Consider the following 22,971-nt stretch of genomic DNA (forward strand, 5'->3'; position numbering starts at 1 on the left):
TTCATCTTTAGAATCTCATGCAAAATGCATACAAGTAGGAGTGGGGAAGTGCGTGCTGAGTTGCTGCAGTTACACTGTTTAGCAAATTGCAGATATCATCTGCCATACTTGTTCTTCTTTGCACACACAAAAATCCTATTGGATAGGAGATGGGAGATAAGAATAAGATCGTACAGTAGATCGTACAGGTGCTGCTGGGGGCACCTGAGAGCAAAACATACCCAATGTCCGTGTCCACTGCAGGTCTGAGCTATGCAAAGCGTATCCTTTCTGGCCATCCCAGAGCTAGGTTGGCTCTTGCAGAGTCACTCAGGTGTTCCCCAGACCTCCAGAGAGAGGATTCATTGATCCAGTGCAGTGCTGGCCCTGCTCTAGGTCCACAGCTACATCATGGCTTGAAGCAGCGAGCCCTGGAAGCAGGAGCACGGAGCCGCAGGTGCAAGGCAGTGGTTCTGCATGGTGTTAGCTTAAATCCAGCAGAGCGGAGCTACCGTGCACAGCTGTGCTCTGGCTTACTCCCTGTGGCTCTGGAAATTGTCCCTGCATGCTGTCCCGCCTGCCCACCTGGGCCTGCCAGTGCGGCTCAGGCGCTGAGAGGCTTTCAGTGTGCCAAGGTTTGCAGTTGGGGCTCCATGCCACACAAAACGGCTCTGGGATTTCCAAGCCTGTAAGAAGCACGTCCATGTTCCCCACCACTGCACCTCAGCTATAATGGAAAGCTTACCAGAGCTCTGACTACCTCTGCACCATGGCATATATAAGCCACGTCTAGGATAATCCAAACCTAGAAAATAGAGAGGTGGTTGAATAGTAACGTGCACAGCATTAAGTTCTGCAAATTATAGCTCAGCAAGGATAGGGGGACTATGAACTGGGGGTGCAGGAGAGGAAGGTGGATTGCAACGGTGTCATCAGCTGAGCACGGAAAAATGCTTGTTTTCCAGTGTCCTCCTACACCGGATACATGACTATCAGTATTTTCAGCAGAAAAAATAGGATGTGCTTCTTAGGTCAACTGAACTGCATATGCTGAAGGAAAGGCAGCTAAATGAAAAATTCTTGAAGGAAATCACGTGTACTCAAATATTTAGAGAGAACCAAAGCAGGTTTCACTTGCCTTCTGGATACATTCACCTCCTGCCAGAACATGGAAAACTGCAGGGGACAGCAGTAATCTGAAATGTTCCTCTTCTTGGTTAATGGGGGAGGAAGGAAAAATCCATTAAAATGAATATGTAACCAGCTGCTAAAATCAGCTGCTTTGTCATTCTAAAGACTATGAAGGAGAACTGTATTTTCACTACAACTACACTAATAGACCGTCCTGATTCTCTAATGACCAAAGGAAAATTGAACACCAGAAACCCCCTGCCAAGAATTACTTAACTTGCATCTATCCTACAGACAGGAATAAAACAAGATTTTAGGAAGTAATAAGGTAAAAATGGCTCTCAGACAAAGCAAACAACCCAAAACATTATGGATTTCAATATCTAGGTGTTCCTGGAAAAATATAGGAACTGAAGTTGAAAATATGTTTGTTTGTTTTTCCTAATAAAAGACTAATTTATTTTCATGGGGAGTTTGAAGGTACAGGACACTTTTCTTTCCTCACTTAGACTCACGATGTGATACTGCAAAAGAAGGATGTTAGGTGTCCAACTTCAGGCACTTCAGTTACAGTTGTAGAAAGCAAAAGCAAAACCAGCCTCCTTTTCCAATACCTGTCCATTTGTGGGGACACAAAAATTCACAGGAAGACTTCATTTTACCCTTCAAAGGTTATCCAGAATTATAATGCCCTCAGTGATACAACAGGAACCAGACACAACAGCCCTGGGAATGTATGCCCTGGGAATGAAGAGTCCTGGGATTTTATGCCTTCCTCTGATTTATCTGGCGGTGGCAACTGCCAATGCGTGACCAACACCTATAGGACAAGCACGTACATTGCTTAGGAGTTCAGTGAGGATGGGGACCCAGCCTTCACCAACCAGTCTGCTCTGCGGCAGCAATTTCGTATTTCTGAGATCTCTTCCTGATGCAATACTGTATGAATCATAGCCTTCCACTGTGCCTCAGTCTTCCCGTATTTAAAAATGAACATCCTGACTCCTGCCTATCTTAGTGGAATTTCTGAGGCTGAATTAGCATTTACGAAGTGTTGTAAGATCTCTGGAGAACTGGCAGAGCATAGTACTGTAATCAGTTTTCTACGTTCTTAAATACTGGATGTGAGTAATTCAGCGCACGGACGTTCTGTTGCCCTGCTTCAGAGACAAAAAGCAGAAGATGGAGTCAGATGGAGGATCAGAAATTCTTTGTTACTATATAATGAAAGGTAAAGTCACGTTGTTTCTTTTGGCATGTTCTTCTGATACCCACATGCTACCACACTTGTGGGCTAGAGAGCAGGATTTTGATTGATACCTCTGTGCCAGTATTGCTGCTCCATGAAGAATCAATTGTTCTACTTAATGTGAAGCTGTAAAGACTGTGAGCCCTCCCTCCCCTTGACTTTTCACCTTTGTGGATAAGGATTCAGAGTGAATGTTAATAGACAAGTCCTGGTTAAAAGTCCCCAGCTTCAGTGAATAATCATTATGTTTGTTATGACACTGTTATGTTTGTGATGACACACAGATGATTCAGGAGCTGGTGGAAACTTGCGAGTCTTCCTTGGAGGGTGCAAAAGCCAAGTGTACTCTGATGGCAGGTAAGCGTGGACCAGAGATGCCTGTGGCAGGGTTCCTACTGATTCAGTATCAGGTTTGTTTTGCTATGAAGTCTGTTGGAAGCTTCAGGTGTTCTGCAGAGTGCAGATGAAGTCACTCTCCTTTTCTGGGTGAGGGTGATGGAGGGAGCCACAAACTGTCCCCACTGGGTAGCTGACTGCCTTCACAGCAAGGATCTGTGCACTGGGATCATAGCCTGGCATGGTCAGCATGAAAAGGCTTCAAACCTCCAAGGTTAGAAAGTGCAGTAAGCAATAGGCTAATCATGCATCTTTAATAAGAAAAGCACTGTCATACCAGGTCCCACTGCAGTTCTCTCTCCAGCCTGCTTGGAGGCTTCAGCTCCTTATAAAAGCTCTGAAAGAATAAATCGTATCTTTGCTACCATCTCAGGTGACAGTGACACTGATATAGATGTAGACTAGGTTGTCCACCTGCAACTTCTGTGATTTAAACATATTCGCCTTTTTCCCATATCCTCCTCCAGCCCCCTCCTCAGTGAAACAAGTCATATTCTACCCCGCCTTGAGCACACAGCCACAAGCTGGCCAGCAATGAGGGCATTCTTACGTGTCGGTCCCTGGTACTGACATGACTGTCTTAGAGCAAATATTTCACATTCCCAAGTCACCCTGAGTTTTAATAAGGCATATGTAAAGTAACTCACCAGCATCAAAATCCTTGTTATTATTTCAGCTGTGCCTCCGAGATAAGGCATGTTGTAAACAGATCCAGCCAGACAGCAGATTTACCTGGAATATGTGTGTTTGTTCTTTTGGAAATTTCAGAGAGTGCTTGGTTGACTTGCCCTTTAGAAAAGCTTTGTAATATCAGAGCTTCCCATTTCCTGCCCACAGCTTCATGTCGTCTACTGGAAGCAGCTGACAAAAGCATCACATTCACTTTTTCCATACAGAAAATATTTGATGTTCTCCTTCTCCGTTATGTTGATCTGCAGCACGTACCCTTACAAGTGCTTTTTGTGGGTACAAGAGAACAGTGACAGCATACCCAGCCTGCCACAGTCAATCTACACAAGCTGTCTGCAGCAAATTATTTACCCACTGAGTTGGAATTTTGTTTCTGAACAGAGAACAGCTTCTATAAGTGGAGCTCACTCACTGAGTGTTTTGTGTGAAGAAATTTTAGCAGAGGGACTGCACTCACACTCATCACTGGTTGGCACTATAGTATTTGCAATCTGAAATCAGATTGATATGGGCCTGTTCCGTGAAGTCATATAACTGTTGGAAAATAGCTAGTATCTTAAATAATCAGCTCTCGTAAACTAATCATTAGCAAATAGTATAAGCACGGTTTAACTATCCATCCTAAATGCAGAATGCTCTACCCCTCAGATGTGTAAGTTAGGTCAAAACAGCCACATTCCCCATCAGGTGCCATCTGTCTGATGGCTTTGTAATGTGGAATTTTGAAGACAATTATTTCACTATGCACTTCCTTTTAAAAGGGAAGTTCTGTAGTGAAAGACAAGAGACACTGATCTAGTTTCTTGTTAGTAGACCTTGCACTGTAAATAGAGTTTTGTGAGTGGTTACAACCCAATACTGCTCAGCAGAGATTAAGACTCTCCTCTTCTGCCAGTTTTGTTGCTAATACCATTCCTGACAGTGGGGGAGGCTGGAGGTGGTGGTGTTTCCCAAGCTTCTTTCCCTGGTGCGAGAGCAATGCCTTATGAAAAACTCTTTCTTGTTACACTTTTGATGCTCTTTCTTGTCGGAAAAGGTGCTGAAAGCAGCAGAAGATTTTGTTTTCTGATTCAGTCTCTAACTAGAGTTAATACTTGGCAAAGAAATGTTTCCAACATTGATATTTGGATGGAGATTTCTGAAGAATTCTACTGCTTGTAAACAGTTTTTCATTTTTTTCTGATATTGTGAAGTATTTTGAATGCTTTGGGTGCATTTCAAACATTTTCTGTTCTTGATCTGTATTTAGCACTGTTGTGTTTATAACCCTCTGCATCGTATTAATCATAATTGTCAGATTCAACAATATTGTAGTATGTAGCCAGAAAAGGGTTGGGAGCCATTCCTCTTCCTTATATAGAGCTTACACCAGAAAGCAGGATGACTAAAGCCCTGCAAAACTTGCTGTCCGTCTAATAACTGCAGTGGGAAACAGTATTCCCAAAAGGTCTGAGAATGAATTCATAAGGGCATTGCCGTAGAGCTTTAGTCTGCTTTAGCGACAGTTCTTTGTGTTTCACCTGTGCGTTGTACTACAGAAGTCTTGACCAGCAGGGCCTTTCTTCCCTCTCACCCTGTTGTACACCCGATCCAGCTGTGGCAAGAAGAGTGGGCATTAGGGGCCGGTCACTCGGGGTTTCCACTGAGCCAGTAAAACCACACCACTGCAAAATGCTCAGGAGCCAGCAGCAGTCTATTTCGCAGCAACATCTGTATTTGAAAAATGAATGAGTCAGATAAAAGGGAGGCTGTTACCTCTTCTAAGTAAATTATTTAAACTTGCAACCTGTTTATATCTTTTTCCATATGAAAAATTAATGTACCGCAGGTCCTTTTGCATTTTCATGGTAAACAAATCTATTTATAGGTTTTCCCCTCCTAAGGAACATAAAAAAGGGCTTTCCACTGCCAGGGTCAGAAATTTTAGGTATCAATCCCCTGCCACACCCCCCTCTGCCCCAACAGGGACAATTCAATGAGCATCTAAATATAAAAAGAGCAGACCCACTAACCTCCACAACAGTGTGCTACCGAGAAAGAAAAACTGAGTCGAAATTTCTGCTCTTAACATTTGTGAAGAATGAAATGAGGATTTTCTCCATGTGTCACAAGGATCTTGCACCTGGACTTAAACTGACATTTGATAAAAATCATGGTCAAAATCTCCAACCTGGGTGTGCATGCTAGGCTTTTATTTTTATTTTTTTCATGTTGTTGCACTACCTGAGCAAAACCACCCTAATTTTCAGCAGTACTGAGCAAATGCCCCTGTGATGCATTTCACCAGCAGTTAAGAAATCTCAGCACCTCTGAAAATCAAATAGTGCTTAAATTTACAGCTTCTCTATTTGAAAGTATCTCCCAGAGTCTCCATCTATTTAAATGGAGAAATGCGAAACCAAGGACACACAGTGATCTGGGCAGTCAATAATGTTTTTGGCAATGTAAGAAATCAATGAAACATTTGGGAATAATGGCATCAACTCGGATTTAACAGTTTTACAATGGTGTCGCTTTCCAACAAATGGATGTTGGGATTTTTCCTCATGCATATCTGAATGTACCAGTTATGGAAGATCATAGTCATGTTCCTTCCCTAATCTCCATTTTCACTTTAATTTCACTTATGAGCAGGCAAGCAGCCCGGGCACTTCTGTAAAGGTTTAGAAATGCCGCTGTGTGCCTCAGATTTGCTGGGCACATGGCATCAGAGAAAGGTGACTGTTGCCCGTCTCATCCTGGGGAAGGGAAAGGAAGATGAGGGGTCAATTCCAGATTTGCTTGAATTGGCCTCAGCCATTGCTGAATGATGCCAAGTATTTTCAGTGAACTGAAATGGCAGGCTATCTAAGCCCCATACGACAGTCACACACATTGTAAGTAGGACCGGATTCTCCTTTCCCTTGTGACCTCCAGCTAGCTTCTGTCTGAATACTGTGTGCAGCATTAATATTTCTAGCCGTGGAAGTGGCTGTGCCTGTGTTTGGAGCCCTACTGCACACGCCCTGAGAAGTGGCAGCTTCCTCATCCTCATCCCCTGTGCTGGGTGGCAGTCGGAGAGCAAAGCTACAGTTCGCTCATCTACCAGACTGCTGTCTTGGGCCTTCCAGCACCTTTACGGGTCTGTCTTTCAGGGCTCTCTGCTTCCTCTGGTTACTTACTTATTGCATTTAGATGGTTATTTGACTGACAGCACATTTGCTGTCCTTGTACGCCTTGTCCCCTCTGATGTGCCCCATAGATTTTAAAAACAATTTTATTAAAAAAAAAACAAAAACAGGTGAGTTAAATAACAGTTTCTCTGGCCAGGACCTCAAAGGAGGATTTATCTGAGCTACAGTACGAGCTTCACGCCGCTACGGAAGCTGAGGCAATATTTAGTTTTGCTTCTTCCACATAATTTGTTGCAGAGAATCCCGAGCAAATGGTGTCAAGCTGCTGGGTGAGCAAAGAGTGAAAGGAAAGCAACCTAAAATTTTTTTAATGCTTTCTGATCTCCAGACAGTCATCCAGGTGGGTTAATGGTTGACATTGTGAGCTTAATGCAAGCACATCTATTCACTATTTTGTTCACTATTTTGTTGTACGATCCTCAGTGAAACACAGTTGAAATAACACACCAGGACCTTCTAAGTGCCAGAAGTTTTACATAAGACCTGCTGTGGAAAGTCCTTTTTCCTCTGGAGATGGATGATCTACAATGGCCATCTATTTCTTTCCTTGGTATTAGTAACGTGAACCGTATATTGAGTATTGCTTTGTGAGAAATCCTTTGATACTTTTGTTAAACACTGTCCTTTGCTATAGCTTTATCTCTAGCAACAAATCTGGTGTGTTTTGTACAGACAGAAAAAACGATAAAAACAACTTATTCTATTAAAGGAGACCATTCAAATTTAAAACGAGATTACTCTTTACAAGAAAGGTGGCTTATCTCTCCTAGGGAGAGGCGCCTCGCTCTCATCAGATACCACCCTGACAGACCCAACAAAGCAGCCTCTCCTAGCAGAGCCTCGCAAGGCGGCTGCTGGCGAACCAAAGACAATTCCGTGCAGCGGCCATCTCCCGACCTTCAGGGCTCCTCGGAGCTCCACCAGCTCCGTGGCCCGGCCTAGAAATGCCTGGGAATCCCCCGGCACCCGAGGGCTGCCGTGTCGGGCGACCCGGGGGCAGCTCCGCACCCAACCGGGGCTCCGACCGCTCTGCCTGGGGGCACCCCAAGCCGGCGCCAGCCTTCACACTCATCTCCCCGCCGGCTTGCCCGGACCCTCGGAGGGCTCCCTCCGGACCCCCGAGCTTTGCCCCCCGCCTCCCCTCTTCCTCCCTCCGCCAACAGCGGGCTCCTGGCCGCTGCCCCAGGTTCCCTCCGCTGAAGGAGCCGGGGGCTGCCCGCGGCTGGGGCCACGCCCGACATGGCGGCGGCGGCCGCGGGGCCTGAGGGACGGCGGCGGGATGGCGGCGGCGCGGCCCCGGCAGGGGGAGCCGGAGACCGCCGGGCTGAGGTGAGGGGGCCCGGCTGGCCCGTCTGCCTTCACTGCGGGGCTGGGAGGCTGGATGGGGCTTGGGGCAGCCTGCTCTAGTGGGAGGGGTCCCTGCCTGTAGCAGGGGGCTGGAACCAGGTGGTCTGTAAGGTCCCTTCCAGCCCAAACCACTCTGTGATTCTGTGACCCTAACGTGTGGGGCAGCTCTCGGGCACTGCCAGGTGTCACCGCCCCGAAGTGCCGCTCTCTTCCTTGCACCACACTCTAGGGAAGGCTGGGGCCTCTACGGGACCTGCCCACCCTTTCCCCTCTTTCTGTGGTCTGAAATGTCTTCATATATTCTACAGATGTTTTCTGCTTTCCATCAGGTTAGTTTTGCACTTCTTTTTTCCCCCCAACTTTTTTTTTTTTTTTTTTTAAATTAACTTGCTGTGTTTGCCTTCAGGTGCTTGTTAATTTTTGAGGAAGGCAAGTACAGCTTCATTATGTCAGTTTCGAAGAGTTAGAAACCGAAAACAATTCGTCACAATGAAGTGCGGCACTTCAAATGTCAGAAAGCTTTAATTTTAATCACCTGCTCTCGGAGTCGAGCCTGAAGCCTGGATCAGCTCCTGCTTGTGCTCCCACAGTGAGGCGTAGGAAGAGCCAGCTGTGGCACAGCGACTGCCAGGACGCTGCGTTGGGCACAGGACGGGCCTGCCCGGGAGAAAACGCCGAGCAGAAAGGTACGGCAGCCATCCCAGCTCTCTCTGGAGTTTGGGTGTTTAGTGTAGAAAGGTACCTCCACACACCTGAGATGTGGTCTGGAGCTCTTTAATGAGCCGAGGTGCCTGCAAAGAGAAGAGAGCTCTTAGTTTTTCCTTTACGTATACATACATTCCTCCTCTCCTACTGGTGAGAGGAGATGGAGGTGTCATTGTGGTATATAACACCTTGTTAGAGAAACTCTGCAGAAGGTGAGAGATCATTTACTTTGCAAGCTCATGACTTCCAAAGTAACATCTCTCGCTGCTCCCAGAAGTAGGCCTGTAGCTTACTGGGGAAGAATTGCAGTACTTGCTACCTATGTCTTCATGCAGAAAATAACACATGGGAAAAGGAAACTTGGCTCCTGCGTGAAGTATTTGGACAACCTGGGAGTCCAGAGTTCTGATCCCTGCCTCAGGGACTGCAGAGGCACTTTACTGATTAATAACGGTCCTTGGGGTAGTGCTCAGCACCAAATGCTGCCTTCCCCAGGTACATGTTTTAAGTCCTTAGGTGTTCTGTCAGAGGAGACCCTTGTATCAGCACACAGCAGCTGTGCCAAGGTTTTTTGTACTTGGGATCTCAATACCTTAGTTATGCCTAAGACCCAACTTGGTGACTTCTTTTTCTCTCCCTTTTGAAAAACAAACAACAACACACAACCAACCAACCAACCAAAAAAATGATACAATCCTCTTTTTCAATATTTTTGTAAATGTAAATATTTCTATATACAACTAATTGGCAAGATGAACATATATCTATACTTCAGAAGCTCAAATGGCTGCTTTGGAAGTAAGCAATATCACCAACAAAAATATAGTTTAATGTCTAAAATCACACCAGTATGCTTAAGTACTGAGAAAATTTCTGGATGATGAAGAAGCTAATGAAAAAAAATATGTAAGCACACGCATGCTAGGTATGAAGATAAAAGGTACAGAAAGAGCTTCTAAAGTGGGATTTACATATATTAACTTTGTAATTGCATACACAACAGGCAATTACACAAGAGTTAATAAAATAGTAGTAATGATTTGTACTAGGTAATTGAAATTTATGAAGCAGTTTTGGTGTCTCTAATAAAGCTGTGATGTCCTCAAGTAGAGCTAATGAGTATGATAGAAGTGACTAGCATGGATAAACACAATTAGTGTTGCATTTGTCAAACCAAGATAGTAAATATTTTTTTTAAGCGTCTGAATGTTAGTATCATCATTAATATAGATGGGAAACTGAGGCAGGAATGTAAGTCATGTTTCAGTTTGCTTTGCAACAATATAAAAGACAGAAATTGGATACTGCATTCTTTCATCTATGTACCCTTTCTTCTACTTAGTAAAATCATGGTTGTTATTTACAAACGATGTGTAAAGTGACTTCAAAATCTAATGCAGGGGATGCTGGTGTGTTTTGGCATTACTTCTGTACTTGTGGTATGCCCCCCAAACCACTGTTGTGCTTTGCAATCTGAATTCTTTCCTCATGTTTGAACTGCTGTAATTGTAGCAGTTTGTTACTGTTGAGCTCTGGTCTGTAGCTGTTACCCTGCAGAAGTAAGCTGATTGCTCCTGGGTCGCACTATCTCTGTCTCTGCCTTTGAGATGTGTGAAGAAAGGAGATCTCTGAATGTAAGCGTGTTTGTGTCTGAGCATGGCTTACTTTTCTAAGTACTGTTTCTATGCAGAGGACTTACATTAAAGCTAATTTCTTTATCTGCAAGTTTTAATTCCATATTTTCTTCCACACCATAGGACATATTTCCAAGGTGTGACAGCAAATGCTTTTCCTTACCAGAAAATAATTTGCAAATGATGTAATTGCCATCCAGTTGGAAAGTCTTTGCTTTCTACGTTCTGTGGGGCTTTCAGCTGGACAGGGCATTAAGACCTTTGTGCTGGGAAGGGTTCAATTTTCTTTATGTTCTTGTCGTATTGCAGTGTCAGTCTCTTAAAGGAGGCACGTTCACTGTAGAGTAGAATGAAACAGTATGGAATAGATTCTTTTAGCTCTCCCACTGGTCATACAATTTTATTTTGCTTCAGAAAAGTCCTGTATCATAACGGTATGGATGCTAGCAGCCAGAATTGTGGTTGAGGAATAATTTGGCAGGCTACTATTGGGAGGGACAGGGGAAAACTCCAGGAATAAGGTAAGCAGAAGTAGTGGCAAACAAGTCAAATTGGTTGTGAGATGTGGTGGTAGTGGTTTGGAGCTGCACTGTCAGTGATGAGTAAGGACTGCAGGGGGCACAGAGGTTATAAGTCAGGATTGACATGTGTTGACAGAATTATGTATCAGTATTTTGAGAACTAAGACTTGTTTTATGCCATAGGTTCTCTGTTCCCCTCCTCTCCCTCCCTGCCTCCAACTGAGCTCCTAATGGAAAGGTTGCAGGGGGGGGAATGGGAAGCAGCAGAAGGATATTTATTGCTGCTTGGCAGGAATGTAAATTAAGTAACTAATGATGCGCATTGAAGAAATGGGTTTGGTTTTGTTGTCTTACTTCTTACTGCAGATTGCTACAAACAGCCTGCCTCTCTCTTTCACCCACATATAACTATGTATAACTTTGAACTATTCCTAGGAAAGTCTTATCAAACTGAGTCTCATTTTGAGCATCTTCCCTTTCTGCAGCAACCAGAAGTTTCTTGAATCAAGTGTGTCAAATCTCCACCAACACTTATCACCTTTAGGACAGCCATGGAGTGTGGGAAGGATGGGTCTGGTTGCCAAAGCACTGGGCACCACTCCCCTTTTAAAGCAAGAGAGTGGGATTTGAAAGCCTGTGAGAGCAGATGGAGTGGCGTTGCTCTTCCACCACTCTTTATTTCTTGGAAATTTCTGCGATTTCTTTGGGTGCAGAGCTGGCTGGTGCTCGTTCACTCCACATGGGATCCTCACCAGGGGAGTAACCTACCATAAAGGTATCGGAAAGCTTCACACACGCACCTTTGCCTTGAGCTGCATATCTGGAAGAAGTTTGAGCTGTTATGAAGGCATTGAAGGAGGAATATCCTACACAGAAGGAGGGAGCAAAAGGTGGGGTTCAGTGGTTTTCATTACGAGGTGTGCTGTATTTCAAAAATGACGAAAAAAAGGAAGCAAGGGGCCGGTGGACTTGGGTGAGATCAACTCTGATCTAGTCACTGGTGCTGAGGAACCAAGAGAGCAGTTGGGTTGACACAAACTAAAAATGAGTGAAGCTGCATGTCATGCCCGTTGACCTTCCCCCCCGAAGGATGCCCTAAACTAGTGCAAATCACAGACTCTTTTAGATCCCCTTCCCTCCCCACACCCTGCTGTTCTTCCATGCTTCCTGGGAAACCCTGCTGTCTGCTGTTGATGTTTCACTGATGCGTACTCAGCCTCCTCCACCTTGTCCAGCTCTGACAGCTGATGCTCTTCCAGGCAGGGAGCAGATCTCTCCTCTGTTTCAAGACCTGCTTACCAGCAAGATGTTTCTACAGCTGGGTCGGGAACAGGGAAGCAGCGGTTCAGATCTTTCTGAAAACTGGAGGAACTATCACAATGCCCTTCGATACAGTAAGAAATGTGGTTCACTAGTTGGTGTTGTAAGCGGGCAGCACGCCTGCTTCGGCTTTCTTAGGCTTAGTACAGCAGGTGGTGTGAGCCAGCCCCAGGGTGCAGTCTCAGGCCTGGACTATCTCACACAGTCCTGTAAGAGGGTCATGCTCAGACAGCTTTCTGACCAGGACCTGCTGCAGGCTCGCTCATACTGTATAGGATTCAACTTTCTCCTGCTGCATACTCCAGCCTGTTTCCACACTGGCTTCACCAGCCAGGCTCAAGTCTTCCTTGCCATGTACATACGAAACTGGAGCAAAACCTTAAGACTGGGAACTGTCTGCTGAAGACTGCTTGGCTTCATTCAGTACAAAGTCTTGCAAAATACAGTACAAAGCCTTATCTGGGGCCTGCAATTTCTCTCTCCAGCAGGTAATAAAGAGGATGGGTGACTGCTTCAAGGGAGTGCTGGAAAAACATTTTGCTTGATATATTGTTTTTTCATCCCTTCTCTCCACTTCCTTGTTTTATCTACTCTCCAGGCTTTTTCTTTTTTCATCTTATGCACAGGCTGGCCCTGAGAACTAGGGGTTGTCTGCCAGGGTGGCAAGTTCAGTTCCTTCCCAAGCAACTCTCGTGAGCCTCGCTGTCTCTCACTCAAGCAGGAAGGAGTGAGGAGAAATACTGGTGAGAAGGTTTGAAGAAGAGGAAAGACTTGCAGTAACAAAGATGCTTTTGCTTTGACACAAACAATTATTATCTCTTCCTGCTTGTTTCATTTCTTAATAAACATCCTGCTCCCTGAACTGTGTACTCTCTGGACAGCATGTCATTTAATTATTTTTCACTGGATGGAAAATCTGTCATTCCACTAAATTAAAAATAGAGCTGCAAATGGGCTTGGTTTGATCTCTGTGGCATCTGTAGCGGAGGAACAAGATTAATTCCAGCAATTAGATGTTAATTGATGTCTGAACATGTCTATTCCTAGAAACAGCAAGACCACATATAGCATAACTAGCACCATTAAAACAGCATCGTCTCCCCTCTGTGCTCTGCGAGTGCAGAACTGGAGGGGGGAACTTTCTGGGGACCCGCATCTAAATAGAGCAGTGGGGGAGGCTGCGAAATGAACAAAAGCTTGTGGTGGGGAAGGGAAAGAGGGAGAGGAGCCTTGCTGAATGGGTAAGATCTGGTGGTTAAGTGAATGGGGTGTTACAGAGGAACTGTGGTTTTGTTTGTTAGACACACATCCACTTTATTTTCATTTCACTGCTGGTCAGGTGTGCCTAAAATTCACATCATAAGCAACTACAAAGGCTTATTACAAACTGTTGAAATTCCTGATGAAGAGGAAAAAAAAACACTTTTTTTTTTTTCTTCACCATTGGAAAACCATATACTAACAATTTTGATTAAATGGAATAAGAGGTCATTGAATCTGGTCTTTTACCTACTGTGCGTAACAGCTTCAGCTACATCCATTTCAATAATGAGATTCTGTTTCCGTGCTGCCTGTGCCTTATATATAAAGCACCAGGCACTGTATATATTTCATTTTGTTTCCATTTAACAATACAGCAAAAATCTTTTTCAACTAGAATAGATGCTAGCCTTGGATACTGAAGTGCTGAATAGAATAATAAATCCTGTGCATCACTAGCTTGACTTTCATCCAAGAGTCTCAAAGAGCTTTATAAACATCAAGTAATCTTTCCAGCATGCCCATCACAACTGGCGGGTATTACCACCATTCTGCAGCTATTGTTATTAATTTGTATCATCGCATCAGATTGAAGACTTTACTGTGTACATAATGAAAAGCTAAGCCCCATCCCAAAGACCTTTGAACAATTATAAAGAGAGAAAAATAGGAGTGGGATACAAGAGACTGGAGGAACACAAGATAACAGGAGAAGGAAAAAAAAATTAAAAAAAAAAGGGAAATTGCCCAGTGTTGGAACAGCATGGTCTGTCCGGCTGTTGTCCTGCGTCTTCTGGGCAGTGCAGCGAAGGCAAGATCTGAGGAGGTGTCTGCCTAAGGCACGCTTGGCTTGAGGAGCGATAAGGTCTGCCTCGGTATTAGGAGAAAAAAAATATAGGGTGGAGGTAACTGAGCTGTGGAGGAGTGAAGGCCGTTGCTTTGCTTATGGTAGCGATGAAAATGGAACCAGTGGGTTGAGGAAAAGAGGAACACAGAGTAGCCAGCTCCTTGCCCCAAGAGAATGGCCAAACTGAATGTGGATAGTGGGATGTTATGACAGCTTGCTGTATCTGGGCTGTGGGACGATCTCAACATTGTATTCCTGTTTAAGCCTGCTTTGCGGTGTCCTTTCTTCCCAGACATAAAGGATTTTTCAGCAGAAGAAGGGAAGCACTGAGACTACATCACCACGTATGGAATATTGCATACAGCCTGGTCACCTGTGGTCAGGCATTAAATTGCAGCAGGTGTGGAGAGAGCAGTTCTGGTGATTCAGCAACTGAAGAGGCAGTTTTAGGAAGCAGTGTCTGGCAAATTTGGGCTGTGCAGTGATCTATAACCCTTCTCGTTCAGGCTTACCCTTTTAATGCAAAGGCTGAGGAGCATCTACAGCAAAACTGTTTGCTTTACTCTGAAATATACTCCACTTCTGAGATGCACATGCTCACGTCTCACTCTAACCTCATAAAGGGCAGCAATTGCACCTCCGATTGCCCCCAGCTGATGAGCACACCTGCAAGAGCTGAGTGTGGGTGGCTCCCGTATGCAGCTTCTGCTGGAGTAGACCCCTCGTTATCTTGTTTTACCCCGTGATCTCACCTGTTTTTCTCATTTTTCCTCCAGTCTCCTGGCTGTTCTTGGTAAAGTAGAGGCAGAATTTGCTTTATTGTCTAAGTCTAGACAGCAGTCTGCCTTTTGAGTAGATTGCCTCTGATCCCCGGCTCCTTTTGGCAGCATGGACAGGCCCAGGTCATCCCTGACGTAAGAGCACAGATGAGCGGAAGCCTGTAATGTTGAAAGTGCAGCTGTCTGCAGACTGCAGGTATCTGCGTCCAGAACAAAACCCTCACAACAGCTTTGCCTGTACGCAGGTCAGGCCTCCTGGATCCCGGATGTTTCTGAGGTATGTGTCATGCTGCTTCTGCCGCCCTCCACCCAGCAGAACAAACCTGCAGAGGTCTTTGTGCAGGCCTAGACAGTATGCTCTTCCTCGAGTGTGTTTCCTTTGCACGTCTTGTTTGTCCATCCCAGCCCCCACCTCCGTGTCTGGGTGCAACACCCGTGTAGTTTTGATGCAGTTTTGGTGCTAGCCTGTTGCAGTAATCGGTGCGATACCTCGTAGCTCTTGCTCTCCCTGAAGATGTCGCTGAAGCTGAGCATCCAGCTCCGAGGCAATCAGATGGGTTGGGGAAAAACAAACGCGCGCTCTGCACAGATCAGAACAGCACTTTACTTGGCCTGCTGGCAGGCTGCTGCGGGCTGCGGTTCTCCTAACTTCTGTGAGGTAACACAGGTTCAAGCTCGGTCAGTTCTTAGGTGGGAGAATGCTAAAGAAAAATTAGGTGCTGCAAGGTGTTTTTTTTTTTTTGTTGCTGGCAGAGGAGGTGGCATTCCTCTCTCTTCAAGGACTGACTCATCACCTTGGTGTGATAGCAGGGGACGTTGTCCTGCTGGAATTGCCGTCATTCATGCGTGGCATGAACCCTGCATCCAGTTTGTGCTGCAGTTTAGAACGTCCCAAGGCACGGGGATTCTTATTCTGCTCAAACTCTTTCCATGTAAACAACTTCAGTGCTGCCTCCCTAAATCTGCGTTCGTATGATAACAAGTGTTTGTGGCACAGTGTGTGAAGGACTATACTTGCAAGACGAGGGGAATGCATCTGAAGTGTTACTGAGGGGCTGGTGATAAACAGTGACTTAAAGCACAAGGTTTTTGCTTAAAACAACATGAAAATGGTTTTACTTTGCACTTGCGATGAGCTAAAGGCACGCGTGGCCTTGGCTACTGTGCCCAGCTGACGAGCTGCGATCCGCTGCGCGCCCTGGTAGCTAAATCACTCACACTCATAGTCCGGATGGAGGAAGGATAGTGATTAATCTGCCTTTAATCCACGCATCGAGGGTTTGTCTGGGTGAAGATGGTTGGGCTTTGTTTACCTAAGCGTAGGAAACTCAGCAGGAGGAAAGGGTTCCTTGTGGTCACGGTTTTCTTTCTGTAAGAGCAGATTCTTCGTGGGCAAGCTATGTAGTCAAAATTGCGAGTGAGGTGAGGCCTAGCAGTGGGGTGAACATTTGGGTGTTTGTAGTGGAAAGGATAAGGAGAGGTACTGCTGCCTGGTGTCCTTGGGTGCCAAGGTTTTGCATGTGGTGTCTATGCTTCTTGGTTGCATTTCAACTTGGCGTGACTGTACAGACTCACCTCCAATGCTTCTGATGACATTTTAGTATTTTTCTGCCTCTTAAAAGCTAAGATAAAAAAGAACATAATGGGCTGCCTAATCTGTGCAGTCCTTACTCTCCTCCTATACAAGATAAACTGCTTTTTTTTTTTCTTTCACTATTAATTAATTTGACCTTCCCTTTGTATTACTGGAGGTAAAATACTGTTATGCACTTGGAACAGGGAGGGGAAAATGGCATAAACAGTGTAGGACAGCCCAGCTACCACTGAGAAATATGTGTTCGTTGCATTAATTTCTCCGCAACAGCTGATTATGAAGCGCCTTCACACTTGACGCAATCTCTGGTCCATGCAAGGCTGTCCATGCATCGCAAGGGGAGGTTTCAGCATTTGAAAGTAGACTCCTGCTAGCTGAATGGGGATTTTGAGACTCTCACGGCACCTAAATGTGGAATTTAGGTCCCCTGCCAAATGGCTTCGTTATTTTCCCACCCCTGAGAGCTGTGTGTTGGCAGAATGCGTGCTGGCCTTACCAGTGTTGTCTGCATGTGCCTCTGTGCTCCTACACTTACAGCAGTCAGCCTGATGGACCTTAAACTTGCTCCCTTTCTGCCTTGTGGAAGGGAAGTCTGAGTCTGCATTTCTGCAGATGTGCTGGACCAAATGACCTGTGTTACTTTCCTCTCAAAATACACGATGATCATGAAGATAATGCAGGAGGCTGGGGGCCTGTTTTGTAAAGGCCATGAAATGACTCCAAATGAGAGAGAAGCAGCCGTGCCCGATCTTTGGTTGGTGGGGAGATGGAGGTAGAGGGGTGCAGCCCAGCTGTAATTACCCCCAAAAATCTATTTTTGCGGTTCAAAAGGCATTTCTTACGGCTTCATCTGCAGGGTTCAGCGCCTGATATCATTGATTGGCTTGTAGAGCCTGCTTCTGGTATTCTGATCTCAGCAGCCGTGTATCGGAGGAGACAGAAATGAAACAAATTAGGCGCCAAAGCCAGCCCCGTGCTAACTAATCGGATGTGTTCGCGAGCAGCGAGCAGCCCCGCGGCTGCTGGTGCAGCCATTTCATCCCGCACCCGTGAGCGTTCTCAAAGCTGCTGGGTGCGGAGCGAGCTGGCAGCTGGGAAAGGAAGCGCTGCAAAGGGAGTCAATCAAAAACATTTCGATTGCAGGTTCACGCGTCTCATTTTAAAATGAAACAACCCCCCTGGAGCTGTGGCACAAACCGTGTCCCGCTTGCATCCCACGGCAGGAGAAGCCGTTGTGGGTGCACAGAGACACTGCAGAGGCTTTGCCCACCTGGCACGGCGTTTTTGGCCCTCCACCACCTGTGGCCCCACGGAGACCTGCTGTCACCGCAGCTTCTCTGTTACTGTCGTGTGCTGACATGGAGAAACGGAGGTCAGAGATGGTATTTGTGTGACTAAAGCAAGGGCTGCTTCATTGGGAGCTGCCTTCCGTTTAGCTGCTTCTTTGTAACGGGAAGAAGAATAGTGTCTTTGCAGCAATTTGTGGCTTATTTTTGTGTCATGCGTCAAATTTGCAACAAAAATGAAGGTTTAACACCCTTTGAATTAGACTTAGCTAGCCCCCGTTCCCAGGTCTTCTATTTATTTTGCTTTTTTGCTTACCCTTGGCTGCTGGAAATTCATTATCTTGGGCGTGCTGTAGTATGCAGAATTGGCGCCCATCAGCTGAGCTGCGCTAGGACAGTTCTGGGTTTTGTTTCTTTATTACATGCAGACAGCACCAGCTGGATGGCTTTGTGTAGGCAAGGGAATAGCTGCTTGCTCTGTCTGGTTTGTCTTAAACACTGTGTGCTGTAGCAGAGGAGCAGTGGGGGAGAGCTGCCCGCTTATCCTGCTGTAGCTGCGCTCAGGTGAAGCCCTGGGGAAGGAGGAGAGCCTTGTACTTCCCTCAGAGGAAAAAAAAAATAGCTGTTTGCAGTTAGGAAAACCTTGTGGAGGGAAAGGAGAGCAGAGGCATGGGCAGGGAGTCTCCAGCAGAAGGGGCAGAGTCCCTCTCTTTTTCCACAAGGACAAAGTGATGAGTGGAAAAACCTCAGTTTTGGTGGCTTTGATATATTTTGGTGGCTTTTGACTGCCTCAGCAAGCACAGCTCCATTTTTTTTTTTCTCTCTTTAAAGAGAGGGCTTATTTTAGAGCCTGACAAAGCAGAACATGTTTTGGTTCAGAGAGTAGGAGCTTCTTGGTGTACCTGTTGTGCTCATTTGAAAGTAGAGGTGGGGCATAGCTCCATACTCTAGCGGATTCATGGTCCTGTCACAGTGTATTTTTCTACTTTCCTTCTACATTAATTGGACAAATGGAAAATAATGAAGCAGGGACGTAAAATAGGGTACCTGGATCAATAGAAATGTCAGTTTGCTTGCATCAGTGTAACAGGCAGAGCTCATGTCATGCAGCTAAATAAATAGATGTGGTTTTTTTTCAGCATTGTGGTTGTCTGGAGTGCTTTAAAAGCAAAGACGATGTTCAAAAATCCCAAGCCTTCATCTGTATGAGCAGGGTAAGCAACAGTGAATGGAAACAAATGCCTCGTTACATGTTTTTGCAGTGTTTTATTGGAAATCACCGGCATCCTCTGTGTTGTGAGAGGCTGCTGAAGTCCGGTCAGTGTTGCTGCTGCTGGGTGGTGGCAGTGTCTTGGTACGGAGCTCTCAGGCACTGCATGGCCAGCAGATGTGCACTCAGATCTCGGAGTTGGGCTTCTCGAAGACCCCCAGGCTCAGATTTGTGGCAGGGACCCAGCTGGATTTACTGTGGACAAGCACAGCCCTAATGCTGCTAGCCAGGTTTGTGAGCTGGTTTGATCAACGCCTTTGCAAGCCGAGCAATGCTCTGCCTAAGGAGATGCTAGCAAACCCATTTTCATGGCACTTAGTGTTCATTGGTGGTGTTTTTTTCCTCAAGCTTTCAGCAGCAGCCCAGAAATTTACAAGTCTTTGTGCAGTTTCTCTGATGTTGCAGCATTTCCAGAGAGGTTTTTTTGAATACCAATGGAAAGGGAAGGAATCTTAATGGTCAGGAAGAAGGAGCTGCTGGTTTATCTGGGAACAAGTTTCATTTCAGGCAGATATCTGAAGTCTTCATACTTCTTTGATACACCCCTTACTTCTCAGCTTCACTTCTCAGCCCTAAATGCTGCGGCTCAATAAACGTCCATCAATCATTGGATAAATATAGACGTGAAACTGGGCTGCTGCCAAGGACCTGGCCTAGGGAGGAGTTAGCCATGGGAGCTGGAGGAGAATTTCTGCTTTCAAGGCTGCTAAAACTTAAATGAAAGGAAATTCCTTTAAACCCTGACCTTCAGCTCCTGGGTTTACTTTGTTCATGTTCTTTTCCAGGAGCCACGTACTGGCTTTACTTATACTGGGTAAAATAAATAAGTGTGTGGCCCTTTCTCCTACGTGCAGGCAGCTTATTTCTGACAGAAAAGGTTCTTTATGAAATTCTGAAATTAACACTGACAGACGACCTCTCAATAGTCTGCATTTAACACTTCTTACATGTATTTTGGTGCTTTACAAATAGGATTGCATGCTCTGATCCCCTTTCCAAAGGGCAAATGCCTCAGGAGGAAACAGCCACATTTGCAACATCCCCCCCAGAAAAATCGAACAGCATCCTAGTGTGAGAAAGAGAATTGTACTTCAGCTAGGCTTAGGAAACTTAAATTGTAAGAAGTTGGTCTAGTGCACAGTCATCCTGGCTAGCGTCGCGTCTTTTTACTAATCTTACACGTCTGTTTTCCATGTCTTGTGAAAATTGGGTACTGAGCCAAAGCGTTAGCTCAGCCTGGAGCAGTTAAGTTGTGTCCTGTGTTGGCGCTGTGCAGTGCCTGATGCAGGGCCCATCCTGTGCTCGACTTGGACTGGCAAGGTGTGACCTGTGAAATAACAGGGCCCAGGGCTCGTCCTGAGCATGCAGAATGCGACGTGGTGGAGAGATCTGCTGATCCTCCAAGCTCCAGGCCCACAGTGACGAGGTGGGCACTGTCAGCTCCTGGAATCAAGTTCTGCCCACAGCCTGGCTTCCAAGGGGGGGCTGGTGAGTGCTAACCCTAAAAAGCAGCCAAGCATTGCCCTCATTGTATGCCAGGAGGGTATTCCCCTCCAAGTCACGCGTCCCCTTTGGCTGTGCCGAGCTGCCACTTGCCTGGGGGGATGATGTTGCAAGGGGGTACAACTTGTGCGCCGATCCCACCGGGGACGCCAGCTCTTTCCCTGGTTTGCCATATTCAGTATGTACAAATGCACCAGTGGAGCGTGATTCTTGTGTATGGGGGGGCTTGGACTCTGCCTCCTTATCAGAGGTGGCTTCCACATTTAAATGAGCTGGGGATAAATGGATACTTCAGAGCCGAGTAGTACTTCTCTATCCTTGCCGAATACACAAATTGCTGAGCTGTCTGCAGGTGAAGGTTGCATAGTCTGTCATCTCTGAGATAAGTAACGCTTGGGTACGTGAGTGAGCCTGTCCTGGGAGTGTCCTAGTCCCAAACCCTTATTTATATGCTTTAAAAACAAAGGGTAAAAATTAGCCATTCTAGGGCTAATTCTTCCATCTTGTCATAGGCTCTGGAACAGCAGTTATCTGGTGACGGTGTTACGCAGTACTCACAAAGAGTAGCTCACAGTTAAGCCCTCTCAAACAGAATTACAGCAAGAAAGCCATAAATAATAAGAGCAGCAAGGGTCTGCCTATCTGACTGGGAAGAACTGTATGGTGCAGGAAGCCTATCCCCTTTTGTTCCTTCTTGTGTTAATGCCTCAATACCAGCTGCCATGGTGCTTTCTGAGGAATCAGAAAGGTAATGTTGTATTCAAAACATGTTTTAGTATTACATTTTGGTACATTCTACACAAATTTGTGTCATCTTTAAGGTGGGCATCTAGCTCTGCCTGATATATTTTGTCTTCAGACCGCTCTCAAAATAAGTGGTGCTCCCCGCCTCTGCCCCAGAAAGGTGCCGAGTGTCAGCCAAGGAAAGCTGCTCCGTGGGGCCGTTGCGTGGCTGAATGAGGGCTGGCAGGAGCCAGGCGGTCGGTGCTGCCTCAACCTCCCTGCCCTGCCGGCTGCACGCGGGTGTTTCCATCCCCGTGAGCGGCGTGGGTGCCACAGGCTGCTCCTCTCCGCCCCTGCCTTCCTGCTAGGGGCAAAGGCTGCTAGGAACAAGCCACCCTGGAAAGCACAATCCAAGCACAGACCTGCACCGGCTTCTTTAATGCATCGTGTCTCTTTATAAACAATTTTATTGTTTCGCGCGACAAATGTGGTTAGAAAGAGCAGGTATGATACGCGACTTGATCGCTTCAGGGACGCGTGGCTGCTTGGTTCTGTGAATCCTGAGGTCTTGCAGGGCCTGGGGTGAGAGCGCAGAGCTCTGCTGCAGCTGTGGGGCCAGGGGCAGCTCGTGCGTGGACGCAGCCGAGGCAGCGTGATTGGCTTTACCTTTGCCACCAGGCTGAGACCGGCACAGGCAAGGAGCTGGTTCTGACTTATGTAATGCTTTTGACTTGGTCCGCGTGCCCCGTGGTTTCTACATCAGTCAAATCAGCCTGTTTCAGTAGCTGTGGCAGCCGGGAATTGTTTTCGGGAAGCTTGATGTAAAGAAACCAAACAAAGCCACGGTATCAACCACGTGGCCATAATTTTATATCCGCATCATAGACCTGGAGTATTACTTGGAAAATGAGTGCAAGCTTTATGTTTTGTCTGCAGAATAACAACATTGGGATAACAACAGGCAGAACAAAAGGACAAAAAAATGCTTGGATGCTTGGGCTGGATGGGCTGTCAGTTCCTGCGGAGGTAACTCTGAAACACCGCTCGCATGTCTGCCGTGGCTGTAGCACCAAACTAGCCTTAAGGGTCCTTGCATCGACAAAGTCCACAGAGAAAGTTAAGAGCGCTGAGGAATTGGAAATACACATTGGGAATCCAACTCAGCCTTACAGTGTTAAGACACAGCTCTAGGGACTTTGTATAGTAAACAGCAGCAGTCATTTAACACTTAAAAGCATTTTCATTACAGCCAGCAACAGCTCCTGGCAACACATGCCTCGATACCTCCAGAAGGGATCGTCTCTACTGTTACGTTGTCTTCATGTAGACTCTTTGGATATGACAGTTTGGGGAACACAGTTGAGCATTGCAGTTGATGAGGGAGAGTCTGCAAAGGGAGGCTGCAGCACGTCTGTGGAAATCACGGTGAACACAGAAGCCAGGGAGCAGAGAAACGAGGGCCTGTGTGGGTGCCAGAGTACCTGGAACAAAGTGTCGAGGAGCAGGTATTTCCCTGCTCTCACTAAGGGCTGAATTTTGCAGGAGTGGCTGCCTCAAACAGAAG

General features: G+C 46.1%; 1 protein-coding gene across 1 annotated transcript; it reads left to right on the forward strand.

Annotated features, from left to right (window-relative positions):
• Window positions 1-224: 224 nt before the first annotated feature.
• On the forward strand, window positions 225-13,007 carry LOC308192930 (uncharacterized protein; the record flags this gene model as incomplete). The annotated part of the gene is made up of 4 exons (XM_080587003.1): window positions 225-614; window positions 2,644-2,769; window positions 7,352-7,947; window positions 12,772-13,007. 4 exons carry the CDS (start codon window positions 225-227, stop codon window positions 12,839-12,841), a joined length of 1,182 nt encoding a protein of 393 aa, XP_080443129.1. The 3' UTR covers window positions 12,842-13,007.
• Between the last annotated feature and the right edge of the window lie 9,964 nt (window positions 13,008-22,971).

This window comes from Anser brachyrhynchus (assembly GCF_964034855.1).
Source record: "Anser brachyrhynchus genome assembly, chromosome: 3".
In the NCBI taxonomy this organism is placed as follows: domain Eukaryota; kingdom Metazoa; phylum Chordata; class Aves; order Anseriformes; family Anatidae; genus Anser; species Anser brachyrhynchus.